Source organism: Pinus tabuliformis, chromosome 1_2 (genome assembly GCF_031772625.1).
Source record: "Pinus tabuliformis cultivar Carrire ecotype Pingquan chromosome 1_2, CPIR1, whole genome shotgun sequence".
NCBI lineage: Eukaryota > Viridiplantae > Streptophyta > Pinopsida > Pinales > Pinaceae > Pinus > Pinus tabuliformis.
The window spans coordinates 78,916,065-78,929,187 of NC_142298.1; the positions used below are offsets into that span (position 1 = coordinate 78,916,065).

The following is a 13,123-nucleotide window of genomic DNA, read 5'->3' on the forward strand; positions in this document are numbered from 1 at the left end:
AGCCAAAACACCCATCTCTCACTCAAGCGAAGTGGCACAAGGATGCCTAGTCTTGACGAGTGCTAAGAAGAAAATGAACATTGCAAAGATAAGAACTAACTCCCATGAGCTTTGAAGCGAAAGTAGGTGTTGGTCTATTGCCAAAACACCTTGGGATGAAAGAATCTGTCAATTGTGCGATACTAAAAGGATTGTAGATGAAAAACACTTTCTCTTAGATTGTCTATCTCTCACTGACATCCGTTCTCATTTCCAAAGCATCTGCCACACTACCAACTTTCTTGACCTGTTTAGTCAACAAAACTAGACTTCTTTAGTCAGCAAAACTATAGCGATCTAGGAACGCTTATTTCCCAAAGCATCTGCCACACTACCAACTTTCTTGACCTGTTTAGTCAACAAAACTAGACTTGTTTAGTCAGCAAAACTACAGCGATCTAGGAAGGCATTTCACTTCTCTTCGATCATAGAAATAAAATATTAAATAATATCAATTAATCTTTTATTTTATGTAGGTCCAATAAACTTAATTAGTCTCCGTGTTAATCATCATCATCATTTTTAATATAAAATAGAACTCAACCCTTTAAAAAGACTTCATTAGTCTCTGTGAATATTAATCATCATCATCATTTTTAATATAAAATTGAATTCGACAACTTAAAAATTATGAATTAAATTTTATTTATATTTTAATAAAAAAATTATACCAAATCAAAATTCAACCTTTCAAATAAATTTGGAATAATATCCACCCTGAAAAACAGATCCCCAGAAACACATTAAAAAAAACTCGTGCAGTTTTAAAAGGTCTATCCCATTCTAAAAATACTACCCAAATGATCAAAATTTTCACAGCCTTATTTACCAAATCTCAGAATACTTATTGCAACACAGGACTGAAAATTTACTGGTCATGATACGACAACCAACCAGTCACTATGAGCTGGTTGCAAATGTTTTCTGTATTATTGCATTGAATAGGCAATCTTAATGACAGAATGAATAATAGAGGTGGGAACAGTGAAAATTTATTGACTGATGGCTACTTTGCTTAAAAGGTTTTACTATATGAGGACTCATGCAAAAAGTTCAATGTAGTTGGCAAGGTTTTAAATGATTGGATCATGCCCCATTAATTCTATACAGTGTGAACGCTTTTCGAAATCTGCAAAGGCTTCAGAAGGTTCCTCTGAAGTAACTACTTGCGTTCACAGTCACAAGCCAAAGGTGGAATATCACTATCCTTCACCTAAAAAATTTATAACACTTCATAGTGGGAGTCACCATACTGTGGTTGGTCAAGTGAGCTTTCTGGTCCATTCAGGGGGGCTTTTTAAAGGAAAAATTGTTGGAAATTTAGAGGGAGGGAGCAAGAGTTGGTTGCTTTGTTCGGTGATTTTAATCCCTAGGACTCTGGATTTATTCATTCCTTTTCCACTGTGATTTTTGCCATGGAAGCCCCACATGAAGAGATCTTGAGAGTAACAAGGGAGAGTTTCAGGAGTGGAAAGACACAGTCACTGTGTTGGAGGAAGCAGCAACTCCAGTCTGTGCTCCATTTGATAGCTGAGAATGAAAAAGAGATACTGGGGGCGCTTTACTCTGACTTGGGCAAGCACCCTCTAGAGTCCTACAGAGATGAGGTTAACTCCAATTGATTTCACTTTTCCACCCTCCAGCTCCCATTCCCATTTCTTGATCTTTGCTGATAATTATTAGCATGACTGTGAATTCCCTTTGCTGGTTCTCATTTGATTCAATTCAAATAATGGTTGTTTGTCTGAATTTTCTTTTGATTCAATTTCAGCCATGATGGTGTCTCTGAATTTTCCAGTAAAACATGCTTTTTTTTTATTCAATACTTATGAAATTGTATTGGTTCATTATTGTTTTTAGTAGAGATTTATTGAAATCATGAATTTGAGTTATGTAATTTATATCATAAAAACAATAATTATCCTAAAAATATTGAAAAAAAACTTGTATAAACACTCAATTATATAGATCTTTACCTGAATTTTCACCTTATTATATTCCTGCAGGTTGGGACTGTAGAAAAATCAGCTAGGGTTGCACTCAAACACTTGCATCAATGGATGGCCCCTACAAAGGTGAGTCTGTGTATAACAGTGAAATTTTAAAAGGATCGTGGAACGTTAATGGGGTTTCTGATCATGGGTTCGTTCAATGACAGGTGGGCATACCGCTCGTGGCTCAGTTTGGTTCTGCTGCCATAATGCCAGAACCTCTCGGTGTGGTTTTGATATTTTCTGCTTGGAACTTTCCATTCAGTGAGTAGCTCCATTGGCATTTGTGTTTTTTTAAATGAGGATTATATATATATATAAAATAAAGATAAGATAAAAAAAATAGTAATTGTTATATGTTTTTGGTTTTGTTTGAATTTGAATAGAAATTGTTTTGATGATAAATTTGATTGGTTAAAATTGTATGTGTTATGTGTTTTAGAAGTTATTAGAAATTTAATTTTTTTTTATTTTTAAATAATAAACCATTATAAGTTTATCTTTTTTGGGTAGTAATCACAAATTATATTATTAAATTATAAATTTATTGGAAAATTAAAAAATGTATAAATATATGATTTATAATGAATTAAAAATAAATAAATATAAAAATAAAAATTTATATTAAATTTAAGATAGAAAATTATATTAAATTAAAAAAAATTGGACGAATTTATGGTTTAAATTTAATAAAAATTCATATTAAATTTAAACCAGAAATTTAAATTAAAATTGGATGAACCTCGAACACGCTTATATTTGTTTCTCAACTAAATACAGCCCATCTTAGATCGCAAGACTCTCTTCTCAGAAATTTCTTTGTAAATACAGCCTATCTTAGATCGCAAGACTCTCTTCTCAGAAATTTCTTTGTAAATACAGCCTATCTTAGATCGCAAGACTCTCTTCTCAGAAATTTCTTTTCAACATATTTACAAAGAGCGGAATGTTGAAGCTGATTCCCTCTCCAAGCATGCTCTCTCACTTTCGCCTCGGTACATGTTTTTTTAACAGATCGTAGACGGATCCATTCGTAGTGACGGCTCTTTTGCTTTCCTCTGATTACACTCTGTTTTTTTTCCTATGGCCTTCATTGCCTTACAGGGTCGGTTCCATGTTTTCTGCCTTAGTTATGATTCTCTTTTTACAGGGTCGGTTCCATGTTTTCTGCCTTAGTTATGATTCTCTTTTTATATTTCTTACCGTTCCTCTCGATGGTCTGTTTGTGGAGCATAGTACTGTTTCTTAATGATGTGTTGGAAAATATTTCTGCTTTGTTTCTTTTTTGTGGAAGTGAAACAGGTTTTTTCCCTTGCCCTCTTGTAAGATGAATGACTGTAATATTATCCCAGGTTTAAAGTGTTTCTGGACCTACAAATATGTAAAACATTTCAACTTTAATTGAAAATGTTTCAGTTTTTTCTTCTTAAACAAAAATTACTAGCTTTTAAGAAAAATGATTCAAAAAAATACTGAGAAAAAGATCATTTCATCTCTTAATTAAACTGAGCGTTCAAATATTCGGTTCCCAAATTTTTTTGGGTTATGATCTAGATACTAAATTGCATCATTACACATACAAGTCATTATATTTAACATAAATATTACACCAAACAAATTACAAATTATTAGTACCTCTATCTGTAATCTACTCATGTATTGTTTATATCTATGGTAGATTTGGCCATGGATCCGATGATAGGAGCAATTGCAGCTGGGAATGCGGTTGTTTTAAAGCCCTCTGAAATGGCTCCTGCCACATCAAAACTTCTTGCAACACTCATCCCCAGATATTTAGACAACAGTGCTATTAAAGTTGTTCAAGGAGGAATTGCGGAGAGCACTCAGCTGTTAGAGCACAAGTGGGACAAGATATTCTTCACCGGTGAGTAGTCGATGTCAATGATGATCAGACTCTTGAAGTTCGAGGAAGGTGTGTTGATCAGTTATACTAAAAGTTATTGGTGTTGTTGTAATTTGCAGGAAGCCCCAGAGTGGGGAAAATTATTATGTCTGCTGCTGCAAAGCATCTAACGCCAGTGACTATGGAATTGGGTGGAAAGTGCCCAACAATTGTGGACTCCAGTCTCCAAAAGAAGGATCTGGTGGTAATTACTAATCATAAAACAAATCTGTTAAGAAAATTTATCTATTTCAATATGAAATCCACTGCTGTTATTAACCTGATTCAAGTAGAATCAAAACCCAAAAGAAAATTCCCCTTGAAAAGATCTGTGACTGTGACTATGAGAAGTGGGATTCTTATAGTATTTTATCATATTTGAATGGAATGAGACAGAAAGTGAGACATTTAAATGTTTTTTTTTCATTGGCCAGGCATCTTTATCTAAATTGTAGATTCTAGAAATATTTCAAAATCTGATTAGTCCTTGGGTTGCAAAATATTTTGAAAATCTGCTAATTCTAAAGATATGTTTAAATTTAATGAGTTATCTTTCAGATTCTTAAATATTTCCAAAATCTACCATCTAATTAAATCCACCTTTCCATTGAATCATTTACAACTTCTATCACTGCCACACATTATAATTGGGATGGCTAGTCCCCCAGGACACCAGTAAACCAAAAAAACAAATTGACTGCCGTACAACCAGTGTTACAATTAAGATTAAACTAGTACATGGTATAAATTAAATGGATGATAGAAGCTCATAGCCATCAAAATGCCAGTGTGCCATTTCTACTGAGAATTTGTAACATCAACATAAGAGTGGAGGTAGAAAAGAAAAAAGCAATTACAGAATTCTTTATTTCATCTATTGAATTATGTATATGATTAAGAATATTTTCAGATTATTAAATGTAAATTATATATAATCTTTTATATCTTAAAAGCAATTCAGAACTCTTTATTTTATCTATTGAATTATATATATGATTAAGAATATTTTCAGATTATTAAATGTAAACTATACTTTTATATTTTAAAGAACTAAAATTTTGGAAAATCTATTCCAAAATAAACCACACTTATTAGCCTAATTACTTATAACTGTACTTGTACATATATCTACTAGTTCAATTGCCCGAATTGCCCGGTTGATAGGGACTGACTGATGATGGGACTGAGTAATGATTGAATGGATTGAAAGAGCCAATAAAAGTGTACTTTTTCAATTAAAAAAATCACCTCTGTACCAGTTTTCAGGCATACATAGTCTGGCACAAGCTAACGAGCTTACCATTGGGCATTAAATGTCCGGCTACATGCACCCTCGATAGCCGGATAACACACATGCGCGCCGTGACTAGATAAATAAAAAATAATGGCGTGTGTGTTATCGGGCTATCAAGGGCGCATGTAGCCAGGCATTTAATGCCCAATGGTAAGCTCGTTAGCTCTTGCCTACATAGCCCTATTTGGGATTGGACCATAAAACTTTGTAGAGACCAAACCTCCACAGGTTGGACCACAGCCTAGGGTTTAGAGTTTACTTGTTATACCTAGATTTACTCGAGGTATAAAATGGGTGCAGGTAACTGCAAAGCGAATAGCATTTGGAAAATGGGTGACTAATAACGGGCAAGCATGCCTCTCGCCTGACTACCTCCTCGTTGAAGAGAAATTTGCAGACACTTTGGTAAGTTGTCAACACTTCTTTCCTTTGTAAGCAATATGAGTTTATGTTACTTGCTGTTTTGTTGATATTCATGATGTATGAGTCGATAGATAGTCGCTCTGAAGAAAACGATAGAAAGATTCTTTGGGGAGGATGCAAGCACCAGTGGCGATCTTTCCAGAATAGTGAATCAGAACCAATTTTTGAGGTTGAGAAAATATTTGGAGGATCCCTCCGTTGCGCAATCTGTAGTGTACGGTGGCAAATACGACGAGGACAAATTGTGAGTACATAAACCTCATTTTAGCATTGTTTTCCTATAATTGAGTTTAAAATTGTAGATTTTTATGCGTAAAATTTAGGTTTTGTTTTGGTAAAATTTTCAGTTTTTTATGGATTTTTTTAGAAAAAAAAAATTGAGTTATATAACTTGTAAAATCCCAATGTTTTTTAGTTTTTAAATTTCTCAGAGCATTAAATTTATTTAAATAATAAAATCCATTTTAAACAACAATAAAATATAATTTCTTTCAGAATTATATCTCAATTCCCAACTTAAAAAACTAAAACATCTATTAATTACACTACCCAGAAAATAATCTTATTGGAAGTTTTTGAGAATATTAAATTTATTAAAACATCACGAAATAATCTTATTGAAAATTTTTGAGAATATTAAATCTATTTGTTCTAAATTAAAAATGTGACTTCTCATGAGTTTGTTCCAAAAATCCAACATTAAGAATGTAACTTCCGATGGATTTCTCCAAAATAAATCCAACATTTATACTTGTCCTTTATGTTTACACTTGAAAATAAACATAATCCATAATCCATCCTTTATGTTTACACTTGAAAATAAACATAATCCATAATCCATGTTAGTGCTGAGGAATGTAACAGTTGACAAAATGAACCCAACATTTAGACTTGTTTTTCATATTTCCATTTGAAAATAAACATAATCCATGTTAGTGCTTATGACTGTAAGCATTAAAATAAAGAGAGAGTATTAAAGAATAATATCTTCAGTTAACTGATTTAGTCAAACAGTTCGTTGTCAGTGCCTTTTATGTTTCCAATTGAAAATGAACATCCATGTTAGTGCTTAGGAAGGTAACAATTAAAATTAAGATAGAAGTCTTAAATAAGAATATCTCCAATTAATTGATTTAGTCCAACAGTTAGTAGTCAGTCCAAATTAAACCCTCCATAGGTATTCCCATATGCCCAGAGCTGAAGATAAACATAATCCACCCATTTTCCTAGAGTTGTAGGGAATATTGCCCTGTTCAGGTGTACTTTCTTGCCTATAGATTAAGCTATAAAGCTGGCCTGACAAGCTGACAAAGTATGTGCCTATGTACGTATGTTTCCACAGCTGGCCATCATGTTGTATGTAAGTTTTTGGAATTAACTCCAAATTCTGCACACAGTAGAATTCTAAAAATTGACATACAACATGGGTGCCTGAACAGGCAGCCCTATAGCCCAATGGCTATACCGCAATGTATAAAATTTAAATCCCCTGCTACTTCAGAGCAAGGGGCATTAGACAGGACTGCACAATCAATTAAATGTAATTTCTGAGGTTAAGGTCTTACAACACAATTACTATTTGCCTTACACCATGGACACAACATATGTTGTAGAGCATCTTGTAATTTCTCTGAGTGCAATTACTTATAAGCAATTTAAGTGAACTGACTTTCTCGTTTCAGGTATATCCAACCAACAATTTTGCTTGATCCGCCATTGTCATCCGAAATAATGAATGATGAAATCTTCGGACCTTTGCTTCCTGTGATTACTGTATGAACTTTTTCTTTGAATGCACCTACATTTAACTTTTTATTCATCTTTCTACTGCATTACAATTCAAACAATTGATGATGATAATTACAGTTGAAGAGAATTGAAGAAAGTATAGACTTCATCAATTCAAGGCCAAAACCACTGTGTATCTATCTTTTCTCCAACAACAAAGATCTGAAGGAAAGAGTTGTATCTGAAACATCATCTGGGAGCCTGGCAGTGAATGATACTATTGTTCAGGTGATATTATGTTCTTGTTATTGAAGTTTACATTTTCAAATTCAAAAAAAATATACACAATTATTTCAATTTGTTTTCTCTTTTGGAGACGCTGTATATATTGAATGAACGACCAAATTTTGGGTGAACGCTCCATCCATAATCAGGGATAAGTGTTTCCCTGCAACTAATTTTTAGAGAAATTGTTATTTTTTATGCACATTCTGGGGATTCCACATTTTGATTTTGCAATGATCTTTGGCAGCTGAGATTCAAGTTACAGTAAATAAAATATGTGAAGATTTAAGTTGATTAGAGAAGATATATGTTTGTGGTGCAGTTTGCTATAGACACACTGCCTTTTGGAGGAGTGGGAGATAGTGGTTTTGGAAAGTGTCATGGCAAGTTTTCATTTGATACCTTCAGCCATCCAAAGGCGATTCTATATAGAGGACTTTTTCCAGACTTCACCCCAAGATATCCTCCTTGGAATGACTTCAAACTCAGCTTTGTGAAGGCAATTTTACAGTTCGACTATTTTAAGTTGATTTTGTTATGCTTAGGCCTCAAAAAGTGAAGCCAGTTTACTTTGTTTAAAGTGTGCAGCCTGGTAATGGATGCATGCAGCATTCTATAATGAGATTCAGTTCTCCTTGATTAATTATAAAGCATCTCTATTGGTTTTGAAATTACTATTATTTAGTGACATTCAGTTCTCCTTGATTAATTACAAAGCATCTCTATTGGTTTTGAAATTACTATTATTTAGTGACATTTTTATGATTGTAAGCACAATATATGGTAACTGGTTTTCAATAAAATTAATTGGACATTTTAATTGGTTTCTAGTGAATTTTTTTGATAAAATTTATTAAGATATTAATTTTTTTCCTGAGTGAATTTTATTAACTGTAAAAGTTGGAAAAAAATCTGGTCTCTGGAACCCAGACCAGCTCTAATAATAGACTCTCTTTAAAGAGGAGAGAGACAACTGAGAGCTAAGAGATACAAAAGTGATCAGACTGAAACTAAGACGCTGGCCTGACAGGTCTTGTAAAAAAAAAAGCAAATATGTGTAAAAAAAAATGCAAATATGTGATCACAAACCAGAACCATATCAGAAGGGTTCAACTTTATGCTGAGGGGTTTAACTTTGATTCTGCAACCGAGATGGGTGCTTCTGGGTTTGTTGAAGTCTTTCCTGTCACTGGGGATGACGCTGGCCTAACAGGTCTTGTAAAAAAAAAAACAAATATGTGATCACAAATCAGAACCATATCACAATCATGCTGAGGGGTTTAATTTTGATCCTGCGACCGAGATGGGTGCTTCTGGGTTTGTTGAAGTCTTTCCTGTCACTGGGGATGCCGAGATGTTGCTCACTCTTCTCCAGCCTCCTATCAAGCTTAAGGGATTGAAGAATGTACATGCTGGATTCATGACGATACAGGATAGTCGGCCCCATTTGAAATTTCATTTGACACTAAAAGTCAATGTACATGCTGGATTCATGACGATTCAGGATAGTCGGCCCCAATTGAAATTTCATTTGCCATTAAAAGTCAACTTTCTGCATATATTGATTAAACCAACCCCTCGTGTGACCTATATTCAGGATCCAATATGCCCATTCAGTTAAAACCTCTGTATTTGAAAAGAAAGTTCTATGAAAAGAGGATGAGAAGAGGCTTCCCTCTCTAGTTTGGTGAGTTCTTCCTGTACAGGAGGAGTGAGCTCCCGATAGCAAGATGTAATAAAAAGTGGAGAACACCTAAAGAGATTAATGAAAAGCACCACCTCGAATGTAATAAATAAGATGGAAACAACTGGAGAATCCTCTGTTGCACAAGTTTCCGACTGGAATCTTTGCAATTCAACCAAATTGGACGGAAAAATCCAATATTGAATTTTCAAACACAATTGTCTCTGTCCATCGGCATTTACCAAGCCGGTAAACATACATCATCCACTCTTTGGCTTGTATGCAGTTGGGAGAATGGCTTCACAGTAGTACCTGAGCTCTCATGGTCGTTCCAAGCAGAGTGCCTCACAATCCTTGCTTCCCCTCCTGCATCCGAGTTTGTTTCCGACTTTGTTTTCCTCTCTAATTATTCAAAGATTTAATGGTGCAAGGATCATCATGAGATTTTCCTTCACACGTTGAACATCTCGGCCAACCCACCACCTGAACTGCATCATCTCTTCACCATAGCATAGGTGAGGAACATAAAAGCCACGCTCATGCATTTACAGTCGCTGAGGGCTCATTTCCACGTCCCCGACTCATTAGCCAGGTGGGGGTAGTATAGCTCATCCAATCCCGTATGAAATAGATTTTGTATGAAATGGCACCATAGTATGAAATAGATTTTTGTATGAAATGGCACCCTACAATTAAATATAGTTATAACCAAAAATTTTAATTTTAGTTATAAATAAAATATTTTAATTGTTATCTTAATTTTATATTTAAATATAGAATTGACAGAAAATAATATTATTGATGTTACATTATAGTTAATTCATTTTATGTTTACTTTACAAAAAATATTTAAAAAAATTATTTTAATAAAAAAAATAATTCACTGTCAATCATATATAAAATATTTCAATGTTTATATTAAAGAAAAATAAAGTAACACAGACTCTTTTATAAAAGCCTCTGGTTGGTAACACAGACTCTTTTATAAAAGACTCAAGTGATTTTGTAAAGCTTATTAAGAATAAAAGAGTGCAAAAGGATGATATTCTTGTAAGCTTCGATGTCGTATCGTTGTTTACAAAGATTCCTCTTGATGAAGCTGTTCATGTCATAAAGATGGCCACCGATCCTGAAACAGCAAAGCTTGCAGAAATCTGTTTACGGTCCACATTCTTCAGTTTTCAGGATCACTATTATGAGCAAATTTCTGGAGTTGCCATGGGTTCCCCGCTCTCACCTATTGTCGCCAACCTATACATGGAGTACTTTGAAAGAAAAGCCCTTGACTCCTTCCACTTGAAGCCAGCATGGTGGAAAAGATTCGTTGATGACACCAACCTCAATTGGACTCATGGTAGGGCAGAGCTTGAGAAGTTCTTCAATCATCTTAACTCTATCTCTTCCGAAATCAAATTTACGATGGAGCTTGAGGAAAATGGTAAGATCCCCTTTCTGGACGTTCTGATCAGTAGAAAGGAGGATGGTACTTTGGGACACCAGGTCTACAGGAAGAAAACTCATACTGATAGCTATCTTCACGCTGACTCTTATCATCATCCCTCCCAAAAATCCGGCGTCTTAAACACCCTAGCTGTGAGGGCTTTTAGGATCTCTGAAGAATGAAAGATCCCGCACATCAGCCCTTGCTGAGCACTCGTCCAAAACCAAACATCAGGTGTGTTTGGAAAGCGCCAGGGTTATTGCAAGAGAAGACAACTATCATAAAAGAAAAATCAGGGAGGCCATTGAAATTATGAAATACCCTCGGAACCTCAACAGGGACAATGGGAGTGAAATCAGTGGAAATTGGCTTCCTCTGATAAAGCAAATAAACACCCCCCCGAACCCTTGGAAGCTCAGGATCGGAAATAAAGGGTCTTGCATTCCGGGAGTTCACTTAAAACAGGTAAGCAAAAATTTATATAAGTATATAATAATTATATTAATATTAATTAGTAAAATTAATTTATATTAATTAATTCTATTAATCATTCTAATTAATTTTTATTATTATATTATTTATTATATTAAAATCTTATTAAATCTTATAAATTATGTTAATTAATTGATAAAAATTTTAAATTATATTACTATATTAATTAACCTTTATTAAATTATATTAATTAACCTTTATTAAATTATATTATTTACATAAGTTTATAATTATATTAATTATATAAATTAGAATAATTATATAAATTAATTATAATGTATTTATATTAATTATATATATTATATATATTAATTATAATAAATATAATTTAGTTATATCAATTAGTATAGATGAATTATAGTATATCTTTTAATATAAATTAGAAGGATTTTATAAATTAATATAAATTAGGAGGATTATATAAATTAAATATAATTTATATTGATATATTATTTAATTATAGTAAAAATAATTATAGTAAAAATTTAATATGTGTCCATAATTTTAAATAATAAAAAACCTGTTCTAATAAATTGGAAAATAATAAATTATATGTCGGCCTTTATTTATGAATTTAGGGTTCTTGTATTTATTTCCAGGTCGCATTCTCTTCTCTCTCAATAATCTCTCATTCTTATTCTTTCAAATTTGTCCTGATGATGGACCCCCTTTGGGGTTTGAAACGTTGGCAGAATGAACTGAGAACTGTGGTTAATCCGGATCATGAATCAAAAAACTCCCACAGAAGTCTAAAATCTAACAAAAATAAAGTAATTTAAGTTAAAAAAATTCTTATATTTTCAATTCCCATTACTAAAGAGATGTGTAATTTATTGGTATATAAAATTTAAAATAATAATGATAATAATAATAAAAAGTTTAGTATGGATTATACATCAAAATTTTTAACATGTATGTCAAGTAAAAGATTTTAACATCCAACATATATAGAGATGGGAAGATTTTGATATAAAACATTTTAAAAAACATTAATGATAAAAATAAATGTATGTATGAAAATTTATTAATAACAAAAATATTCAATAGGTGTGTATATAAAGAGAGAGAGTGTGTTGCTCAAAACCACCATAGATTCATTTAACTCCAGATCTACTGAGAGTTGAGAGGAGTCAAACATCTCAAGGTGTAAACCTTTCCTCAAGATCTGCACAAACCCATTGAGAGTTGAGAGGCATCAAATCTCTCAAGGTGTAAATCTTTCCTCAAGATCCGCACTCAAAAATAAGTTTGCATCTTAAGAAATTTGATCTCTCTGGGAGGTTGGTAGATTCGGAGTTAGATGGATCTATGCTAGTAAATTAAATTTTATGAAAATTAAAATATGATTTAATTTTTTTTTTTAAATATAGATATTAAATTAAAATTTCAATGATAACTTTAAATTAAAAAAAAGTTATTAAATATAAATAATTAATTTTATAAAATCAAAATCATATTTTTTTAGATTTTTATTTATTAATTATATTTTTCTATATTTTAAAATGTTTATCAATTACATTGCATAATCTCCATAATTTAGAATTTTATGACATGGTTATATATATATATATATATATATATATATATATATATATATATATATATATATATATATCACATTTTTTTTATAATAATAATTATTGGACCGAGATGGTAGAGATGTTGTAATGTTATGTAAACATTTTGAGTTAATCAAAATAAAATTAAATAGAAAATAGAAATTACTCTAAACTAAAATAATAATAATAAAATAATATGTTATTATTATTATTTTTATTAATTCTTGTTGTGTAGTTAAAGTAAATTTGACTTAATCAAAATAAAATTAAAATAGAAACAACTC

At 32.2% G+C, this 13,123-nt stretch overlaps 1 protein-coding gene across 1 annotated transcript; it reads left to right on the forward strand.

The window, feature by feature from the left end:
- Positions 1 to 1,289: 1,289 nt before the first annotated feature.
- On the forward strand, positions 1,290 to 8,489 carry LOC149204510 (aldehyde dehydrogenase family 3 member F1-like). The gene is made up of 10 exons (XM_089394736.1): positions 1,290 to 1,646; positions 2,046 to 2,114; positions 2,198 to 2,294; positions 3,709 to 3,915; positions 4,014 to 4,138; positions 5,528 to 5,632; positions 5,722 to 5,894; positions 7,333 to 7,423; positions 7,517 to 7,666; positions 7,986 to 8,489. Exons 1-10 carry the CDS (start codon positions 1,455 to 1,457, stop codon positions 8,220 to 8,222), a joined length of 1,446 nt encoding a protein of 481 aa, XP_089250862.1. The 5' UTR covers positions 1,290 to 1,454; the 3' UTR covers positions 8,223 to 8,489.
- Positions 8,490 to 13,123: the final 4,634 nt, after the last annotated feature.

Excerpts from the sequence above, each read along its gene's own strand:
- LOC149204510 (XM_089394736.1), top strand. The coding sequence starts at position 1,455 with ATGGAAGCCCCACATGAAGAGATCTTGAGAGTAACAAGGGAGAGTTTC. Across the intron at positions 2,295-3,708 it reads TGCTTGGAACTTTCCATTCA|ATTTGGCCATGGATCCGATG; the intron begins GTGAGTAGCTCC and ends TATCTATGGTAG. Across the intron at positions 5,895-7,332 it reads AAATACGACGAGGACAAATT|GTATATCCAACCAACAATTT; the intron begins GTGAGTACATAA and ends TTCTCGTTTCAG.